The 21,162-nt window shown below is 35.8% G+C and overlaps 1 protein-coding gene across 2 annotated transcripts in view; it reads left to right on the top strand.

The window, feature by feature from the left end:
- LOC145995299 (DNA excision repair protein ERCC-1-like) overlaps positions 1 to 20,382 on the top strand; it is a 347,987-nt gene extending 327,605 nt beyond the window's left edge. For both annotated transcript variants that reach the window (XM_083131901.1, XM_083131900.1), the window contains exons 2-6: positions 8,919 to 9,058; positions 9,760 to 9,908; positions 11,595 to 11,789; positions 16,565 to 16,750; positions 20,073 to 20,382. In XM_083131901.1, coding sequence (XP_082988027.1) covers positions 8,941 to 9,058; positions 9,760 to 9,908; positions 11,595 to 11,789; positions 16,565 to 16,750; positions 20,073 to 20,288 — 864 coding nt within the window. In that variant the 5' untranslated portion in view covers positions 8,919 to 8,940 and the 3' untranslated portion in view covers positions 20,289 to 20,382. The remainder of the gene's footprint in view (positions 1 to 8,918; positions 9,059 to 9,759; positions 9,909 to 11,594; positions 11,790 to 16,564; positions 16,751 to 20,072) is intronic.
- The last annotated feature ends 780 nt before the right edge of the window (positions 20,383 to 21,162 follow it).

The raw sequence follows: 21,162 nt of genomic DNA, 5'->3' as shown, positions 1-21,162 counted from the left end.
CGGAGACACATTTCTTCAATTTTACACAAGAAACTACTGACGGAAATGAGTTTCTCCAAGGTTTACAACGTTCGTCGAGGTGGGATATATTTGGGTAAGAATTGACAATATAGAAAAAGTCTCCAATTTTGTTAATTTTCGGTATACTAACTAATTTTGGCCCCCTAATCACGAATCTGTTGTAAAAAGCCGGGAGTCACTTCGGGAAATTGTACATTTTGATGAAACATTGTTCGTTAGCCCCAAAAACCATCCATGGGTGGCCCCACAAACCATTCACGTTAGCCCCACGAACCATTCACACGAGGTTAGGTTAGGTTCCATTAGCACTCATTTTACCCCTAAATTCATCGAAAATATAGGGTTCGTACTAGAATTGATCATCATATTGCGTTCTTGTGGACTTTGTGAAAGTGGGGAAATAGTTTTTTCAAATCGTGCAACTTATTTGGCCTGTAAGTAAGGTATTTTTCGTCATTCATGCATCTCTGTTGCAGGATAGCTCGTGCCACCATTGCCGTCGACTACGTGAATCAAATGTTCCGTGCGTTCGGTTATGTAACCCCCTGTCAGTGTAACAACCACGGGGTAGTTTGACATTATTTTAATTTTTTTTTTGTTGAAATTTATTTTTCTAAATTTTCCTAACCTAACCTTACGTGAATGGTTTGTGGAACAATTTTCGAAGAAAAACGTTTTGTGAATAGCTTGTGCGGCATTTATATGTTCATAGCATGCAATACATTTAAGTGTAGTGAAAGTTAATTTTTTTTTGTTGAAATTTATTTTTCTAAATTTTCCTAACCTAACTGAACCTAACTTAACCTTTCGTGAATGGTTTGTGGAACAATTTTCGATTCAAAACGTTTTGTGAATAGCTTGTGCGGCATTTATAACTGACAATACTTCATATCAGCTGATGACAGACAACGTGAGTCAAGTTTTGGCTTCCGAATTAGCAACGACAAATAAAGAATTATAATGTTAAAAATAACGTGTTTTTCATGGAAAAAAAAAAGTGATCCCCAGGTTGAAAAATGTTCTGATGCATATGAGGTAAGTAGAAATGATTTTTACTTTAAAAAAAAAAAAAACTAGTTGAATGTGTCTCCAACTTATCTAACTGGTACCAAAAGGAGTTAGTATACCGAAAATGAACAAAATTGGAGACTTTCTCTATATTGTCAATTCGCTCCTTTGCTTGCCCTACAACAACAGTAAATAGAAAAGTGCGACCGATTCAACTGCGCAGTGTTGCAACCCGGCGAGAGGGATAGCGGGGCTATGCGTGTATGGTTCGTGGGGCTATCCGTCAGCTACCCAAGCTATATATCAGCTTCCCGTGCATAATGTATAATTTTCACCGGTGACGAACACGATAGTAGGTATTTTTCGGTGAGGAAGGTTGAAACACTGCATACCCACAATGTGAGTCAAGATGTGCCCACCATATTGTGTGTTCTGGAAGCGAAGAAAGGAATAAAAAAAGCACTCAGAATGTGAAAAATTGTGTTTGTTTTCGTGTAAAAAACATAATGGCACCTTGAATTATGTTCCGCAATACACAATTGGTAAGTACGAACCATGTGAAACACAAAATATGTGATTTTAATGTGTCTGCGATCTATGAAACTGGTACCATGGGTAATTATGTAGTATCGTTCGAACACCTCTCACTTGTTTATTTCGTTAATTTTAGCATTGATACTTACCTATTCTGCATTGCGGAAGATTCTTTAAGGTGAAGTTATGCCTTTTTCCATAAAATAGTGTCAACTTTTCATATTACGAGTCATTATTTGTCTTCCTTGTTTTGCTTGTGTAACCGACAATATGGCGTGCACTCGTCAAGGATCATCGCGCGTCGTGCTTGTGTTTTGTGGATTTGAAGGTCTCTACTAGCGTTGTCGATGATCAGTGTTTACACAGTGTTGCAACCTTCTTCATCGAAAAATACCTACTTTCGTGTTAACGATTTTGTATTTTTTTCCAGGTTCGAAAACCCCACAAACCATGCACGGCAAGGTTAGGTTAGGTTAGGCAAACATAGTTAAAATTGAAATGTTCTTGGAAAACGACAGTGTGGTTGGAAACACTGACTGGGGGTTAAATCATCGAACACACGCAACATTTGATTCATGTAGGGGAAGGACATAGAGGCAACAGCTTTCGTGCATTGGAGAGACATTAATCTTCAAAAATACATGATTTACCGGCGAAATAAATTAAGCGATGGGAAAAAACACTTCCATTACCTTTCAAAAGTGTATGGAAAGTCAGTTCAGTAAGTACTTCATCCTGTAAAAATGAAGAAATCCGTTCGGGCGATATTACATAATTACCAATTTAAAAAAAAAACAATAATTTGTGGAACAAAGCAATTTTCTTGCATAATGTAGTTGGAAACACTGATATTCTAAAACAAAAGCAGCAATACCATTTGCAAAGCAAGTGATATCGCACCGTTACGTGCGTTCGGCAGCACTTAGAAAACATTTAGAAAAATGCGTTATTTTTAGTAGAAAAAGTGTTTGTTTTCATGTAAAAAGCATAATGGCACCTTGAACTATGTGCCGCAATACACAATTACTAAGTACGAACCAAGCGAAACAAAATATCCGATATTTTAATGCATCTCCGATATACGGAACTGGTAATGTTTGAATAATAAAACATACACATGACATCACTTAAAAACTGTGCCATACTTATAAAATAAGCAGTGAAGGCTCATCTTCCTTATCTTCGTGTAAGCCTGGCATTTAAATGAATTGTTAATGGTCTTACAACTAACTGAGTCATATCCAACAAAATTTACAAACATCGACTTTTACAATATGGAATACAATCACTTTATTCTGCTAGTAATTTGACATTTTTGTTAGGTTATGCATGTATTTACAGGGTTCTATATTTCTCCATCAGAAATTTGTCCTGTACTTTGCCAAATTCTTCAATTGTGCGAACGAAATATGAAAAGCATGTTTACTACGATAATTCCATCGACTTCAGTCGCCCTTTCTTTAAGATAAAAATCCTGCTAAAAAATCTGTTAAAACTGTCTGTGTAACATGATAGGCCAAAGTTCTGATTGCTTAATTCCTAAATAGTCATGGTACACATGCATTTTTTTTTACATGGTTCAATGTTATCAAGCTCTATTTATGTCCGTTAACATGTACTTCAGTGTCTTAGTGTTTACTTGCATGGTTTCTGGGGAAGGATTTTTCTTTGTTTATGAGCATCCATTCGTTCACTATTCTCGTGGTTATGGACTGCTATTGATGTCTACTTATGCACTTGGGGTATTGCATCGCTGAATGCTCTTGAGAGCATTGGTATGTTAGGTGTGTCAGGTTTAGGGCTAGACTGCACAATCAAACCTTGTGTTTTACCGTTAGAAAGTAAAAAAAATATTGTGCACTAATAGTACATATTTAACACTTCGAATTGCCACTGTGCATTTCTAAATTTAAAGTTACATTTCTATGAAACAATAAAAAAAATACTACTACATTACTTGCCATAGCTGGTTTCCTTGAACCTAATCCATGTTGTTAACACACAGTATTGCCAGGTCCAACTTTGGATTTCAACGTGAATATATATGCGAATTTCCACTAGGATTCAACTTTTTTAAAATCATGTTTTCATTCGTTTTTTTTCATAGAAAAAGGTGGGGCCGAGGTAGCGGTAGGGGGCGGTAAGTCAATTATCCCAGGGACATAGCCCGGAATCGGGGGTCAATTAATACTACTTTTTTTTCCACTTCCAATTGTTTCCTCACCTTAAATTTTACATTTCTGGAATCCTTGATTCACACCCTTTCCAACGATGTATCATACATATTTCTATTAAGAAGGGTCGATTCGACATCCTTACCGCTCTTAGCATTAATAAAACATCCTAAATGTTTTCCTTGTTAAGTTTGAGGGCTCTTAGCATTAAAATAACATTTATAAATGTTTCCTGCACGTGATTATGTAACATCTGGTCTCGGGCATGACACTCCCTTTGAGCATCACATGGAAATCCACCCAAGTTCCGCATCCGAGACGACTGTAAACCAACAATGGCAGTTTGCTAGAAAGCACGGACACTTGCATAAACTCCTTTTCAAATCACAATGTCTCCAGTAAATAATATTTAGTGAAGCTGTTAACTGTGCTAATTAGTTTCACCAAACTTAAAACTTACTTCTACAATCACTTCTAAAGCACTTCTAACACTCCTATAAAACTTGCAAAAAATCATTATACATTTTTAGAATAGAATAGAATAGAATACTTTAATAGTCATTAGACAACATGATTGCAATAGACTTCGTCATAATAAGTATATAAATACTAATATAAAAAATTACAAAAGAAAAGAAAATTAAAAATACATATTAAAATATTACACATTCAACAATACAGTTTGCAAATTAAACTACATGTTTTATTACAGCGAAAACAATTGGAAAATAGTACTCTATTTTCATTACAATACAAGTCATGTACAAAAACCCATTTTACAGCTCTGTGATGCATTATGAGTAGACATTTACATTTTACAGGCCCTGACGGAAGTGTTCTTCAAATTCCGTGACACTATATATACACAATATCGTACTAATATATTATTAATGTGTTTAGCAAACTGCTTGTATTCTAAATTACGTATAGAAGCTGGTAGCAAATTGAATAATCTCATTCCATTATGTTTAAAATTTTGTTGAGTCTTGCATAGTCTAGCGTATGGCATTTCTATATTCAGATTGTGCCTTGTATTATAGTCATGTACATTAGAACGCAACCTAAAACTGGGGAGGTTTTCCTTTATGTACATTAAACTATGATAAATATTTATAGAGGGCACTGTCATAATACGGTATTCCTTAAAGAATTCCCTACATGACTCCATATCCTGTACTCCTTTAATACAACGTATAGCCTTCTTTTGCCATTTAAAGACTTCCTTTGCACCTGTAGAGTTTCCCCATAGTAAATTTCCATACAGTAAGTGTGAATGGAAAAGAGCGTAGTACACAGAGATCATCATTTCCTCACTTACAGACCTTTTTTAATTTCCGCAATACATATAAGACATAGTTTTTCTTGTATGTACGCATTGCTTGCATGATACGATTATTTTCCTGTAGTTTACGGTTATTACAAGCATAAGAAAACAGTTTTTTCTTTGTGAATAACAATGTAATTTCTTTCCTTGATCTGCAAATTAAGACAACTGACTCAACAATTCAAACATCAGTCCATAGAAAAAAATTAGCGGGGGAAAAATACATCCATGCCAAATCAGAACATTCGCGTATAACAATGGATAACATATTTTTAAATTTTTTCCTGAGAGCACAAAGACTATGTTCTAATAATGAGGATATCAAAAATGAAGAAGAAAGGCTCTTTAATATAGCAAAAGAAAATGGCTTTCACACTAACAGAATAAACCAAATCAAAAAACAACTTGCAAGAAAACTAAAGGAAAAGAGAAATACAGACAAAGATGAAAAATCTGTTGAAAAGAAATTTGTGTGCATTCCATTCCACAAGGGATTCTCACATAAAATTGCAAAAATTTTTAGAAGTTTTAATTTCAAAATTGTTTTTAAATCACCAAGAAGTTTGGAATGTACATTTAATGAATTCAAAATGAGAAACTCGCTACCAGATGTGGAAACCACAGGAATATATAATATAAGTTGTTAATGTTCAAAAGACTATGTGGGACAAACAGCAAGGAAAATGGCAATAAGATGGCACGAACATGATTTGGACATTATAAATCTAAACCCAAGAACAGGTTTGTCAACTCATATCATCGAAGAGAAGCATTTGATTAAAAAGAGAAGGGTTTTAAAAAGATTAACGGGAAACACAGAGTTGAATGTCTGGGAAGCCTCGTTCATTGCAGAAGAACACTGGAATAAATTAAATAATGAAAATGGTAACATAGATCCAGTGTGGAGTTTTCTTTTTCACAAATGGAGTAAGCCACCATCTTTAAAATTTAATGTAACAGAAAACATCAAGAGACTTTGTGAAAACAATGATGAATTTGAATTACCTGATGATATTTGGCATTCATAATTTAAAAAAAAAAAAAAAAAAAAAGACTGCTTTTTTCACAGTTAAGTTGCTATATTACAACAATGTACCATTGACAACATCCATTATATAACAGATTCTTTTTGTTTAAAAATTACTAACCATTGTTATAACTGTATCTTTAGTCAAAATGAAAATAAATGTCTGATGAAAGGAGCGTGTGTTCTCCTGAAACGTCACAAAGAAAAAACTGTTTTCTTATGCTTGTAATAACCGTAAACTACAGGAAAATAATACATATAAGACACGGGCAAGTTTCTTACATAGTTCCTGGGTATGAACTGACCAGTTTAATTTTGTATCTAAATATATGCCAAGCAATTTTACATAATCCTGATTATTTAAGGTGCATGGTGGGTTATTTAAGTAGAAAAAGTGAGTTTCTGTTTTTGTCGTATTTAACACCAAGCTATTTGTTTTAAACCATAAAGAGGAAGCATTTAACATTTCTTTATTTTTGATACTAAGGTTAAGAATACTATGATCATTTGTAATAAAGGTAGTGTCATCAGCATAGATAGCTGTTTTATACGGTAGGCAATTAGGTAGGTTATTAATATAAACTAAAAACAAAAATGGACCTAATACTGATCCTTGGGGGACACCAGACAGAACGTCTAGCTCATCAGATTTCTTATTATTAAATTTTACTATCTGTCGCCGATTAGTGAGATAAGACTTAAGAAGGGATAGTTCAATACCCTTTATTCCCTAATGCTGTAGTTTTTTAAGCAAGATATCATGCGCAACTGTATCAAAGGCCTTACTTAAATCTATCAAAGTAGTACATATGAGTCAGACTCGAAACCATTAATTATCTCATTTACGACCGTCTCTACCGCATTAATAGTAGATAGCCCCTATCTGAATCCAAAGTGGGCTACATTAATAAGTGAATTCTGTTCAAAATAAGGGGTCAATTGCTTTTTTTACACAGTACTCTATAATTTTAGAAAACACTGGAACAAGGGATATAGGCCGGTAGTTACCAGGGTTATCTCTATCACCCTTTTTGTGGATAGGGACTGTTATAGATATTTTTAGGTTATCAGGAAAAATACCATCATTTAATGTCCCATTAATAAGATATGTAATTGGAAGTGCTATTATGTCAATTATATGCTTTATAATAAATGTTGATAGACCGAAAAAATCTTCACTGTAGGAGTTTTTCATTTTTGACACAATAATTAAAATTTCATCCGTACTAATCCACTTAAAATTTATATGATTAAATTGTGGGAAACTTTGCCTACCAAGATAGCCATTAAGGTCATTGTTGAGATTTTCTTCATAGTTCACAGGAATTTTGTTTAAATGTTCTTGATTGTTTATAAAAAAACTATTAAACTCATTGGGTGTGATACTTGGCAACTTTGTTTCGTCCGTTATCTTAGTTTCCTTTTTGATTATTGACCAGGCAAATTTGCATTTATTACTTGCCTTAGCTATGTACTCTTCATTAGCTTTTAGTTTAGCTAATTTTATTTCCTTTCTAAATTTTTTTTAATCTCATTATAGTTCAATTTAGAAGTTTGATCGCCATTTTTGGCATTATCATGTAGTCTGAGCATAATAGCTCTAAGGTTCGCTAATTTAGGAGTGAACCATGTTAGATGTGTTCTCATTTTCTTCTTACCTGTGCTGATAGTTCTGTATTTTATTGGACAGCACTCATTATAAATATCGACAATTGTATGTGTAAATTTGTTCCATGCTTCAGTCAAATTATTACAGGTACTTAACAATTCATAGAAATTTATTTCAATAAGGCTATCTCTGAGGTTTCTTATGTTAGTTTGACCAAGCAATCTAAAACTTGTAGTTTTTGTGGTGGGGGTGTGGTATAAATTAAAATTGGTAAAATAAGCCACAGACCGCTGTGGTCAGATAAACAGGGATCAATAGTTCCACAGGATATCATATTTCTGTTAACATTAGTGATCACATTATCAATGCAAGATTTTATTCTAGTTACTTGATCATTAGCATAATAATAATCATAAGACCTGAGAGTATCACAGAATGATTTCTTTACAGCATTATCAATTAGAATCATTATCAATTTGGAATCATTAGCATGTGGTATAATTATTTGCCAAGAAGTTGGTAAAGCAGGGACTGCAAGATGGTGTATAATAAGCAATATGCGCTATTAAGATGAACAATATAACAATATAACACTAACATTAAAAAATTGTCAATGTAACAGAATTTTCTAAAGTACTTGTAACAAGCATTGTTAAACTATTACCTTATAATGTGACAGACACAGGAGGTGAACTACATAGAAATTCCATGTAGGTAAAACTGTGGCAGCGAAAAATCAAGTGAAACCAAGGCTGGCTCTGTATCTCAGCTCCAGACCCAGATTTGAGTCCTCTTCAAGTCTGCATTTTTCGTTAAATTACTAGTGTTAGCCTATGTGCAAAATGCATCATTGTAAAATTGTTTGTTGTAACAAAAGTATCATTAGCAAAGTTGAAATGTTACTTTCAATTTTGCATTGATTTAATTGCATTAAGGGCAATAATGCTCTGTTATAAACATAAGAATAAATATAGTTATGTGAATATGTATGTGATCCAAAATTATTTTTAATTACTTTTCATGAGTACTATGTATTTACACAGGATAGAGTTTCATTGAGATTGTCATAGAGTGTGTTCTGTGATTTGCAATGATTTTGTTTCATGCCTTCTAGCTTAGATGTAAAAAGATAAGTGAATGTAGTGATAAACAGTGTTTATACATATTTCGGTTTCTATCTCCCTGTACACTATTATAAGTTTTTGTTGTTGTTATTTTCAGGACTGATCAAGTGCAACAAGAAATGGAGATTGATGACGATGATGAAATATTTCAAGAGATGGTGGCTGATGCTGAACCAGAACCAAAAGTAGCAAAAGTTCCATTAGATTTTGCAAAACACAAAGGGAAATTGTTTTCAGGTACAAAAATTTCCTGTTCGGTTTGTCAATGGGGCTGTTTAGGCAAAACTATTTGCAAGTGGCTACCCATAATTTGTATCCATGCACTTACAATATGCAACTGCTATGTATTTTGACACTGGACATGTTGCTAATTGTATTAAATTGCATGTCTAATTCGTTTTCAACTGGAGGGAAGGACGTCCGGGCACAATAGTTGAATAAATGATGCTTTAAAAGTTGATATAAAGAGGAGAAATGAAAAAGAAAGATACAATCACCAATAACAGGGAAGATATCAGAACTAAAAATATGTTAGTATTTGTGTATGTCATTTGCAATTTTCACAATTTAAGTGCTTTACTGTTGAGCGTTACTGCATTAATTGATAATAGTTGTTGTTAATAGTTGACTTTTTAAAAAGTATATCACAGTTGGTAAAAAGGTTAGTTTTGAAAACTGGTGTCTTAAATGTATAAACATTTTACCTTCTGTTTCTTGTCTTATAACGTGTATTCAGGGGAAATATTAAATTATTAAGATAAAATGGTATATGAAAATTAAATATTTATATCACTCATGACATTTTTTTATTATTCCCCTGCTTTGTTTCCGATGCCAGCCATTACAAACCACAAAGAAACATATTGTAGAATCAGAATTTTTCTATTGTCAGTCAAAGCCAGTATTTTTGTTCTCATTTCTGTTTTCACTCTTTGCAGCTGGATTTGGCAAGTTGACAAAATCAGAATTTTACAAGGCATCAATATATGCAGCTGAACCAAATAAAAATGCAGGTGGAGAAGCATCGACCAGTGCATCTACAAGGGCAGTCCCTAATTTGAATGCTGTACTTGTAAACCAGAGGCAGGTTGGTAAGAGAACTGTTACATTTATCTTCAATAAATTACTAAAATATGTAAAACTTTGTTTATTATTGTGTATAAAATAGTAAAATATTCCATGTTTCTTACAAACAAATACAGGGTTATTTAAAAAAAAACTCATTTTAAAAAAAAATTATTCTGCTTATTGAAGACTATTTTAAGGAATCTAAACTCCATGGCGCAACAGCCCTCGAAGGACCAGTTCTTGCCAGTGGCTTTTCATTGGGTGATGCGTGGTCAGCGCATCAGATACTATAACTTGACAAGTTTAAAAACAAGATGCTTCAAATAGCTGTTGCACACCTCACACCACATTTCCCCATTCCATTCTCCGCAGCGACGTTGGTTCGCAGTGTTGCAACCTGGAGGGAGCGGAATGGTCTGAGGATTTTTCAACGAAATTTGTATTCGCTTTTTCCTGGGCTGTTTTCTACATGTCGGAGTACAGAAATTCAGCTCACCTTTCACCAACGACTCTTTTCCTTCTTTTAAAACTTAACCTCCCCAATGGTGCAGTGGTGCGTCGTTGCCTTGTAAGCATGGGGTCCCGGGTTCGATTCCCGGTGGAGGCACATAGTGGTTCGGATCCCACTTTAAACTGTAGGTTCAGTCCTGATTAGCCTTACTGTGCATAACGTGAACTTAAAACAACAAATCAATCCAATCCATTATTTTGAGAAACCATCCATTTATATACTCCCGTGGTGGCGCTTGTGGACTCTACAACATTATACTTAAGTTTATGTAACTCCTTCTGATTTTGCAAGTATGTTGCAACATTGTAAACAATTTATCTGGCCTGTCCGCTAAGGGGCTTTCCAGAGCAGATTGTGGATTTCGTTGGACCCGGCATGATTTGATTTTTGCATTTCAAAAATATGCAGCCAAGATTAAAGAGCAAGAACATTTCAATGCTTTAAAAAAGAACACAGGCAAGCGTGTTATCAGATTGCCTTCTCATAGTGATTGTTGTACGATAAACAAAAGAACCCCCACCCCACTCAGCTTTAAAAAGAAACCAGGCCACTGCTCGATGTCGCATTCAGTAAATTAAGTCATTCACCCAGTAGTTTCTCTTTGTTATAAACCTTAACGTGCATGCGTAATACTACAGTTTACGATCTGCGCACCGCATGCATTTTTGAAGACCGGATTAAATCAAATAAACCACTGATAAACTGATACGAGCCGGCACAGCGATCTGTGCATATCGGGACTTAACTTGTCAGGCTATATCACTGCTGTTGTCTAGCTTTCGTGACCGGAGCCCGCTACTTCTTTTCAAGTAGCTTCCCAATTCTCCTCATGACGCTGGGTCAACGCCAAAATTTTGAGGGCTCCCACCGGGAGTCGAACCCAGGGCGAGAGTGCTAACCACTTGGCTACACAGGAGCTCATATTGAAGACTAATACTTATGTTTAATGTAAGGTACATGTATAGAAAAAAAATTCCTTTAATTGCTCTGGCTGCAAGATGACTGCATGCTGTCTTACTCGCCGGACACTCTTACTCTTCAAAGATCTGCAAGACGACTTGAAGTTGTCTGGCTCGCCGAACGGGGCTATAATTAGTCTTTTTATTTTCTAGATGCCCATATTTCTATCACCAGAATTTACATGACTACTGTTGTTTTTATTGATATTCTCCTACTGTCATTTTATTGTTGCAGCGTGGAAATCCTGCATTGAAAGCAATCAGAAATGTCCCTTGGGAGTTTGCAGAAATCATTCCAGATTATGTGATGGGCCAGAGAACCTGTGCATTGTTCTTGAGCCTGCGGTATCACAGTTTAAACCCAGATTACATCCACGAGAGATTAAAACCATTAGGTCGTCAGTATGAACTTCGAGTTTTATTAGTACAGGTAAGTTTGTCAGAAGTGCTCATAAATGTGCACATTTCATAAATTAATCAAGTTTTAATGAGTGTTTTTATTCATGTGTAACTAATACAGTCCCTACCAAAAGTTTAAGACCACCTTGTCATGTGTTTTTCAGACAAACAGAAAAAGTACATATGCGAGTGCTTTTCATGAAATAAACACTTTAATACAAAATTGGAATTATTATGTAATGTTATTGAAAGGTACATCAAGATCAAGCAAGCATAAGGGCATATTAATGCACTTATAACTAATAGATGCAACTAAAGGTACAATTTGTAAAATCATTAAATCTGAACTTTGAAAATATACTTGCAAACAAACATTTCTCCTGAAATTAGATTAATGAAGTGTGAAATTTTAATAGTCAATAGGTCCACCTTTAAGTTTCAAGCACATTTGCAAACGTTTTCTCATGCTGCGGACCAATTTCTGGCATTTTTGGGGCGTAATCTCATTCCATACTTTGGAGATCTGTTCACTAAGTTCCTGGCATTCCTTGGCTGGTGTCTGGCTACACGAAGACCAATGGTATTCCATAGGTTTTCTATAGGATTCAGGTCCAGACTTTGTGCTGGCCAAGGCAACAATGGGATTTCCCTTGCTTGAATCCAAGCCATTGTTGCTGCTGATGTGTTGCAAGTCTCACGATAATCCTGTCCTCGCATACAGATGTTACCCTTAAGCGACCGCAGCATGGTTTATCAACCATGGTTGATAATTTGAATTTGTTTATTGTCTTCGCCACGCAGGTTTTACTCACATTCAATGCAACTGCAATTTCTCTACGAGACCTATTGCATCTGTACATACCGATTATTTGCCATTTCACACCCACAGGCACAGATTTTTTCCCCATTATGACGTAGCTTGTGATTCAAACAGCCTGTTTATTATCAAGCGTAACGAAAACAGGTTTGGACTTATACAATGCTGCTACTCGAGAGATGTCTTTCTGCACCATCTATTGACACACATTTCAACTAATGACTGATAAAATTTGTTCACTCCAGCGTAGTTGCTGAGGAAGATATTGTTATCTGAAGACCTCTCAGTTATCGCTGTATGTATATATATATATATATATATATATATATATATATATATGGATAAAAGCAAGGAGGGCCAAAAGGGCTAAGTAAAAATCAAATAAGGTAAAAGGAAACACTCACCGGACAGTAGGAAAATTCAAAATTTTCGCTAATTTATAGCATCATCGGTGTGAGAAGAAACAGAAGACGGAACCGGAAGTTGGGGTCCTGCAGAGTTGCCAGGTCCCCATTGAAGAAGAAGCGGTGCGTAGAACGAAAAAAACACTGTTTCGTCACCAGGCTCGTCGTAAACTGTGAGTGTGTAGGATGAGTTGGGAGGGAGGGCGGGAGGATGGGTGAGGGTTGGGCATTACTGGGTGGCCTTGTTCAGGCCAGGTGGAGTGGTTGCACTCATGGCCGATATATAGGCCCTCTCCCATCTTTTGCGAACAGAGGTGTTGGCTGGTTGGGGTAGGAGGTGGATGATCGCTACCCGGAAGCAGTCGTTGAAACTGATGTTGTGGTGGTTGGTGTGGACTGCGACAGTGAAGTCCAGGTTGTGGGTGGAGGAGCGGTGGTTATTGATGCGGAGGTTGAGGGCCATTGATGTTTCCCCCAGGTAAAAATCACCACAGATGTTGCAGGTGAGGATGTAGATAAGGTTTGAGGCATGGCAGGTCCCTTTGGGATGGAGGGTAAATTTGCCAGTGGCCGTGTGCACCTGGAGGGTGTGAGAAGTGATGAGGATGGGACAGGTCGGTTGCATTTATGGGCAGGGGGGTGTTGGATGTGTGGTGAAGGAGTGTTGTGGACCAGGATGTTTTGGAGGTTACGGGGGCGTTTGAAAACCACCCTGGGTTTGTCGGGAAATATGTTTTTGGTTTCGGGATCACTGTGGAGGATTGGGAGAAGAGAGTGCAGTATGTGCCTGATTTTGTTGAGGTGGGGATGATATTGGGTGATGAGTGCAGGTGGGTTGGTGGCAGCAGGTTTCTTGGTGGTAGTGGTATGTGAGGCAGCTCGTGATATTTGCTTGGTGACCAGGATGGAGGGATATCCACGGTTAACCAGGGCCTGGTGTAGGCGGAGGTTATAATTCTGGCGGGAGGTGGGTGAAGTGTTCAGGCGCTGTCCCCTGAGGGCCAGAGAGAATGGAATTGCTTTTTTGGTGTGGAACGGGTGGGAGCTGGAGAAGTGTAGGTATTGCATGTGGTTGGTGGGTTTTATGTGGATGGAGGTAGTCAGGTGTCCTCCCTCGATGTGCACGTCCACATCCAGGAAGGTGATCAGGTTGGGGGATAGTGTCCAGGTGAATTTTAGGGAACGGAAGTGGTTAAGTTGGTCCAGGAAGGCTGACAAGGATGGTTCTCCATGTATATATATATATTTGCTAATTTTATGGGAAAAAATATAAAACGAGAATTTTTTTTTTTTTTTTTTTTTGCGCCAAAACCTACTGGAAAAAATTCAGTACCGTAATAACATCAGTTACATGTATACACATTCATCTGCACTTCAAATTGCTGGATTTTTCAGTTCAGAAATTTGATTTTGAACTTTTGTATCTCAAGAACTACAAGACTTATACCAATATTTTTTCGGCAATATATGCCTCGCACACTATATTACTTCCATACAATCTCACTCCATATTTGTACCAAAAACGTTCGGTCAGGATTCATTTATATGAAAAAAGTAAGTGGTCTTTAAACTTTTGGTAGGGACTGTACAAGTAGTACTTGTAGTACTATTTATATTACAGGGTGCCAAGAAAAGGTAATCAATAAGTAGGTCAAGAAGTAAATAAAAAGTTAAGAAATTATACTTGTCAAGAATTTTTGCCATCACAAAGACTGATTGATTTAGTATATTTTTCTGCCCCTGGCTAATTGCGAAGATGAACATGAATGGTGGTTAGATAAGATGGGTGAAGAGAGAATAACACGAGCCCCACAGAAGATTTTTACTGGCTGTGAGTCCAGTCATCAAAACCTTGTTAGTGTTAGTGTGCCAAATGCAGTGCAGGATGCATTAAGGGGAGGAGATACACTTATGCACCAATTGTGCATTTATTTGAATGGGCACTGCTACTAGAAGAAACCTGGGTGTATCCAAGAGTATGAATTTCTCTCCATGTTGCAAGCGGAAACATTTTTTTATGTTGATTATTAAGCTCGACACGATGTTTGAAGAATATGATGAATAAGAATTTTCGGAATTCCATGTATTCCTCATGAGGAATCAACTTCAGCATCAAGTTACGACTAATGAAATTGAAGTTTCGACTTTTGGTGAAATGCATCTTCAAACTGCCCTCTTTCCGTTGACATCTTTTTCTATTCCATTGGAAGTTTTATATTCCCAAGAGAACGAATCAAATCATACTCCCATATGATCAACGATTTTCTCCTTGCCTCCTGTCAGTGTTGCCAAACCTAATGCACATAAAAGAAGTAAATTTCTCCATAAATCGAGTTAAAACTGACTCAAGGAGCTAGATTTACAAAGGCTGGATAAAGTGCCTACTAAGGTAATGTTAGTTGTCAAGGGGTGGGGGCACTGCTATTATCGGTATCTCTAAATTGAAGACAACTTGTTCTTAATTTTCATCATCTAGGTCCGGCAGCATCGCCCATCTCAATAATCCACCAATGGTCGTATGAAATCGAAAATAAAGAATTCCCTGATAACAATATTATGTCAATTTCACGTCAAACATGGTGCTATAAAGAAGAGGGAGTGCGGCGACGCAGCCAATATAACAATATCACGTCACATGAAAAATGTATAATCATGGCAGAAGTTGGTCTATGTGGGCCTTGATGGCATCATAGTGGAGTATGGCATCATAGTGGGGTATGGGGGTGGGCGTCCCAGTTCACAGCCGAACGAGTGCACCAAAGAGCCAGATCTGGCTCCAAGAGAGCTAGGTTGGCACACTGCCACGGACGGAAGAACTTTGGAAGAGTCCCGTGGAGACTGTATCACATGCCCTTAAGTACAGCTTAAGTTTTCATCTTAACTGGCCATTTTCATTACATAAATATTTATTTTCTTAATTGCCAATTTCAACTTTACCTAATTAGGGGTCGAATAAATAAATGTTGAGGAAATTCAAAAAAAGGTCAAGTAAAAGTAGTGAAAAAGTCAAGAATTTGGGATTTGTTATTTTGGTAGACACCCTGTATTAGTTTAAAATACACATTCCACATATCTTTCTCAATAGTTACCTTGAGAATGCAATGTAATTCCAGTGGCAATAAATATTATAATCAGTAACAGTTGATTACACAATTAATTTCTAAACATTTACAGTGGAACCCCTATTTTACGTTCCTGGATTTTACATTTTCTCGCATTATTCATTCAAACTTGATGGTCCCAACGTAGCAAAATGTTATGAAAGTTTCCTGCATTTTAAGTTTTTTCAGCTTTGTCCCCTGAAAAACATAAAATCGTTGTTCCACTGTATTGAATTTACCTCTGTTAAATTACTGAAAAGTAAATTCACATTAAATTTTTGTCCAATTCTTTTGTGAGATGGAAGACAGGACATCTCGTGTAAGTATTAGCTTCAACAATGTTAAAATAATTCAAATTTACTCTTCTTGCTAAGCTTGAAAGACCTTACCCCATCCTTCAGAAACCACAGTCACTTCTAAGTTTGTTTATTTTTTTGGTTGTTACGTGCTTCTGTTTGTTGAAGTAACAGTATTTTATTTTCAGGTTGACACCAAAGACCCACACCATTCTCTGAAACATTTAACCAGGATCTGCCTACTCGCTGATTTGACACTCATGCTGGCATGGAGTGCAGAAGAGGCAGGGCGTATCATAGAAACGTACAAAATTTTTGAGCAAAAGCCACCAGATCTCATTATGGAGAAGAAGGATGGAAATTCATATCCAAAGGTAGGATGTCTTCTACTTTGACTTCTGCTAACTCATTAAATTAAGGCACTATGTAGTAGTCCTTTGTGAGTCAAGGCTTGCACGATTCCTCTGTATTTGGCAGAAATTACTTGCCAGGATTAAAGGCCACTCTGTCTGTAGGCTCATCGGGACTGGGCTTGTAGTGGGTTGAGACTACAGAAAAGTACACCTATCAGGAATTGAACTTGAACTCATTGCTCATGATTTTTATTTAAAAAATCATTTTTTATAATTTTTAAATTTAAATTGGATTTTTTTATTTAAATCGATTGTTTTTTCATTTTTTTTAAAAAAAACACCTAAAATTGCTTGTATGGATTTGGTACCATGCATATAGATATGTTTTTCTTATAGAAGAGCTTTTTCTGGTAAACAGCTCTATAAAATATTCAAACACTTTGATTAAAGCAAATAAGAAAATATATGTAAATATACATTTTTCTGTTTCGGATACTGTATACCTACATTAATCTACTATGGGAATGTTTGTTGAGTGTGTTAATGATACTATAATAATTTCAGTAACTTTTCTTCCAGTGAAAATAAAACATTCTGGATGTACTCTTATAATTGTAACTTAAAATATTTTTTAAAGTATTTGCAGCTGATTTTTGGAATTTATTTTTATTGATAGTTTGCAAGATATCTGTTGCCATGTTTATTTACAGTTTAATGATAATTACACTATTTTACGGTTTAACATGATTAGTATTTTGTATATACAGAATGTTTCCTATTTTTGCCTATATAAAGTATTGAATTTAAGAATATTTACAATTTACATATTACATTTCCTTTCGTATGAGCTTCACCCCATCACTACATATATTTTGTTTCCTTTCTTTTCCTATCTTAGAGCCTAATAAGCACCATTAAATGATTACAAGATTAATGTACTTTCACCAAAAGTGATTCTGATATCTACAAAATCCTTATGTACATTATTCTGTCAATTATTTATTTAAATCGCGATTTAAATCAACCAGATTTAAATCAATCCACCTTGTTATAAAGCCACAATGACTATTGAAGCTAGGGACTGCTCACACTTGTAACCAATTGTTTACTTAATACTACCTTATGTGTATATATTTAACTCCTAAGACTTTTGACAGATCTTATTTATTACTCAAATCCCAAAGAAACAGAGGGCATTGAATCAATTAAAGTGATAATTAAATCTGTATATATTGTAAATATACTTTTTAGTTTTCAAATGTGTACACACCATCCCTCTTTCACTCCATGTTGCAAAGGTCCCAGCCACAACAGCATGGCTACCCTATGTACAATGTTGGGAGAGAGCATATTGTTCACAGCAACCAAAAAACAATTTTTAATTGGTCTTTGCAAAACTGAACAAGCCTATTTGGTCATTTATTTCCTCCTGTTCCAGTTTCCTTCTTGTTTGAGGTCCTTTAGTTTATTTTTATTTATTTATAATTATTTTGTGTGTGTGTCATGTGGGCGAGTGAAATGGGTGTTCAGTGCAGAGCACTTCATATTCTTTTTTGTGTTATGCAATGTTTTTAAGTCTTAATGGAGCCAATTCATATGACATTTTGCTATAATTATGTTTTTCAACTATTAAGAATAAATGTACTTTGAATATATGATAGATAATTTTAATGCCCAAAATGTTTGGAAGGAAATACAAGGCCACAGTATTTATTTCTAATATTCCATGTGATAGTGTCCCTGAACGTCCCTGAACCTCAATTTTTAAAATTAAATGCAATGCTGTAACTTTATCCTATTTTGTGAGTGAGCAATCTAAAATTGTAATTTGCATAAAAATTCAAGTATTATTTATATACATGAGTAAGTAGGTAAAAGGTGTTTTACATAATATTCCTTTATTTTAACTTTTTGATTTACTTATGTTTCCTATTGTGTCCCACCCATGACACGAAAAAACAAATAATGTCTCCTTTAACTGTTACATCCCCCCCCCAACTTCGCTAGAATATTCAAAGGCCAATTATATTCTCTCTTTGTCATAAATAATTTATTTTTCATCATTTGACAAATCACAGAAATTAAAATAAATTTCTTATTAAGTGAAGAGGCAGTGTTTCGTCTGTCTCACCCATGACACAAAATTGTTCACTTGTAGCTACAAATCTTGGAAAGTATTTTAGGTGTAGTCATGTTATTCAACAGTGTTAAGTTTCATATTTCATTGCACAGATACTGTAAGAAAAATGTGGCTTAACTATCAGTAGAACAGTTACTTTTATATATCTACTAAGCAAGCTTAAATATTTAGATTGAAGCAGCTAGTCTATAGAGGCCAGAAAGATATAGTTCAATTACAGTAATTTCTTGTAATGTATATTGTTTGCTCATGATAGGCAACAAATGCAAAATAACACAGTACTTTTCAATATAATTTCACTTTCTTGTGTTTCCTTAATTTGTTTTTGCTGATAAGAAGAAATTTTATCAAAAAAATTTATATATTAATCAGGCTCCTGCTCAGCCAAATGGTTGGTCCTCTCACCTTTAGTACGAGCTGCCATGGTTTCACTTACTGATGGTAGCTCCCAAAATGTCAACATTGACCTATTGTCTTCAGGACAATTGGGGATCTACTTGAAAAGAACAAGTCTCGGGCTCCAGTCTTGAGTGCCTGAAAACAGAGGAGATGGGACTCAATGTGCTGATTTCGTGCCACCCAATGAAAATGCTGCTCTGGAAGACCCTTAGTGGGTTATTGTACCACAGAGTTTAGTTTAGTTTTTATGTATTAATTGATTCTCCTGCAAGAGTGTGCATATTATCAAATGAAGACACAATTCTTTTCAAAGAAAATATAACAGAAGGCTTTATTTTTCTGTAATTTTGTTTAGCATCCAAGATATGTTTCGCAGCTCACTCATTCACCCTCTCTCAGACACATGCTCACTAACTCCCCCTTCTCCCTATATGTATTTGTGTGCGAGAGAGAGGGGGGGGGGGAGTAAATGGGTGTGAGAGAGTGCATGCAAGTGCATGTGTGGAATGACTGAGATGTGTCAATGTCACAGAAAAACTGTGACACACTAGAGCAACGAAAACTTTTCATGGAATTTTTAAAATCCAATATCCAGAAATAGTCATCTATGCAAGGTGCATCATCACGTTGCTTGCACATGAGTATGTTCTTCCTTTTTCTCCAGTCCTACAACTATGCGAGTGCATACGTGACATTTTTCTACGCTAACCATCATATACTGATAAGCAGGAGTACCAATAAATTTGTTCCATGTGTAATTTATATTAGGACAATATTATTGTGTTTTTTGCACTTTTATTGCAGGTTATTAGTGCATTAACATCAGTAAGATCCGTTAATAAAACTGATGCAGCAACACTTCTTTCTACATTTGGTACATTTGAAGCCATCTTGAATGCCTCTCAGGAAGACTTAAGCTTATGTCCTGGCATTGGTCCTCAAAAAGCATCAAAGTTACATAAAGTTTTGCATGAAAAATTTCGCCGAGAATCAACAAGGAAAACAGGTACCTTAAAGTAATATTTTGAATATTGCTGAACGTTTTGAATGTGGTTTTTTATACATTTTATTGTGTATTTTCTTGTGTAATTATGAAAATAAATATGTTTATACCAGTGAATGTCAATAATCTTTGTCCATAAACTAAGTATGTTCTCTAATTTTTGAGATGTTGTGCTGGTCTCCATAAATAACTGGTCGATGAAATTGGAGATATTATCTTTTAATTTAACACAGTGGTACAGATGTGATGCTTCCTAAGATGGAGGTGGACTTTCTTTAGAGAAACCTAATATTTGACGCATGAACTTTTGAGACTATTTTTTTTTTTGTTTGTTTGTTTTTGTTTTATACCCTTAATTTTAATTTTTAAACAATTATAATTAAAGATCTTCGTGAGAAATAATCCTGAAGATCACCGGCTGAATGCTCATTCACCCCAACTTTGACCAGATGCAGAGTCGAGCAGACAAGAAATTTCCACTCGTTTCTGCAGAGTCAGCTAGACAATGGCTCTTGCCGGCACTGAATGCACTTCTATCGGAAGATTCCACCTCCACCGAAGGATATCCAATTTAAACATCTGGAGCTGCAAAGTCCACTACATCGGGAGGAAAATCTCGGAACAATAAAATCCCCTCCTGCAGATGTGAAATCGACACAACACCTTTTTGAGAAGACTTTCAGAGAACATCAATGCAGCCTGCCGAAACACATCGAGAGATTGTAACATTACCACAGCAATTTCTGATCTGACAGGAGTAAGAAGCCAAAGAGCAAACTTGGGATCCAGAGAATCACGTCCAATGCAACTGGCTGCCATATTCATCACTGGTTGCTATGTGTTATCAAGGCCAGCGATTCCTCCAGTGCCATCTCCAGGGCACCAGTTTCC

The sequence above is a fragment of the Lepisma saccharinum genome, chromosome 11 (assembly GCF_977018435.1).
Source record: "Lepisma saccharinum chromosome 11, izLepSacc3.1, whole genome shotgun sequence".
In the NCBI taxonomy this organism is placed as follows: domain Eukaryota; kingdom Metazoa; phylum Arthropoda; class Insecta; order Zygentoma; family Lepismatidae; genus Lepisma; species Lepisma saccharinum.
Note: the sequence above shows the minus strand (reverse complement) of the source record. Positions and strands in the feature narration are given on the sequence as shown.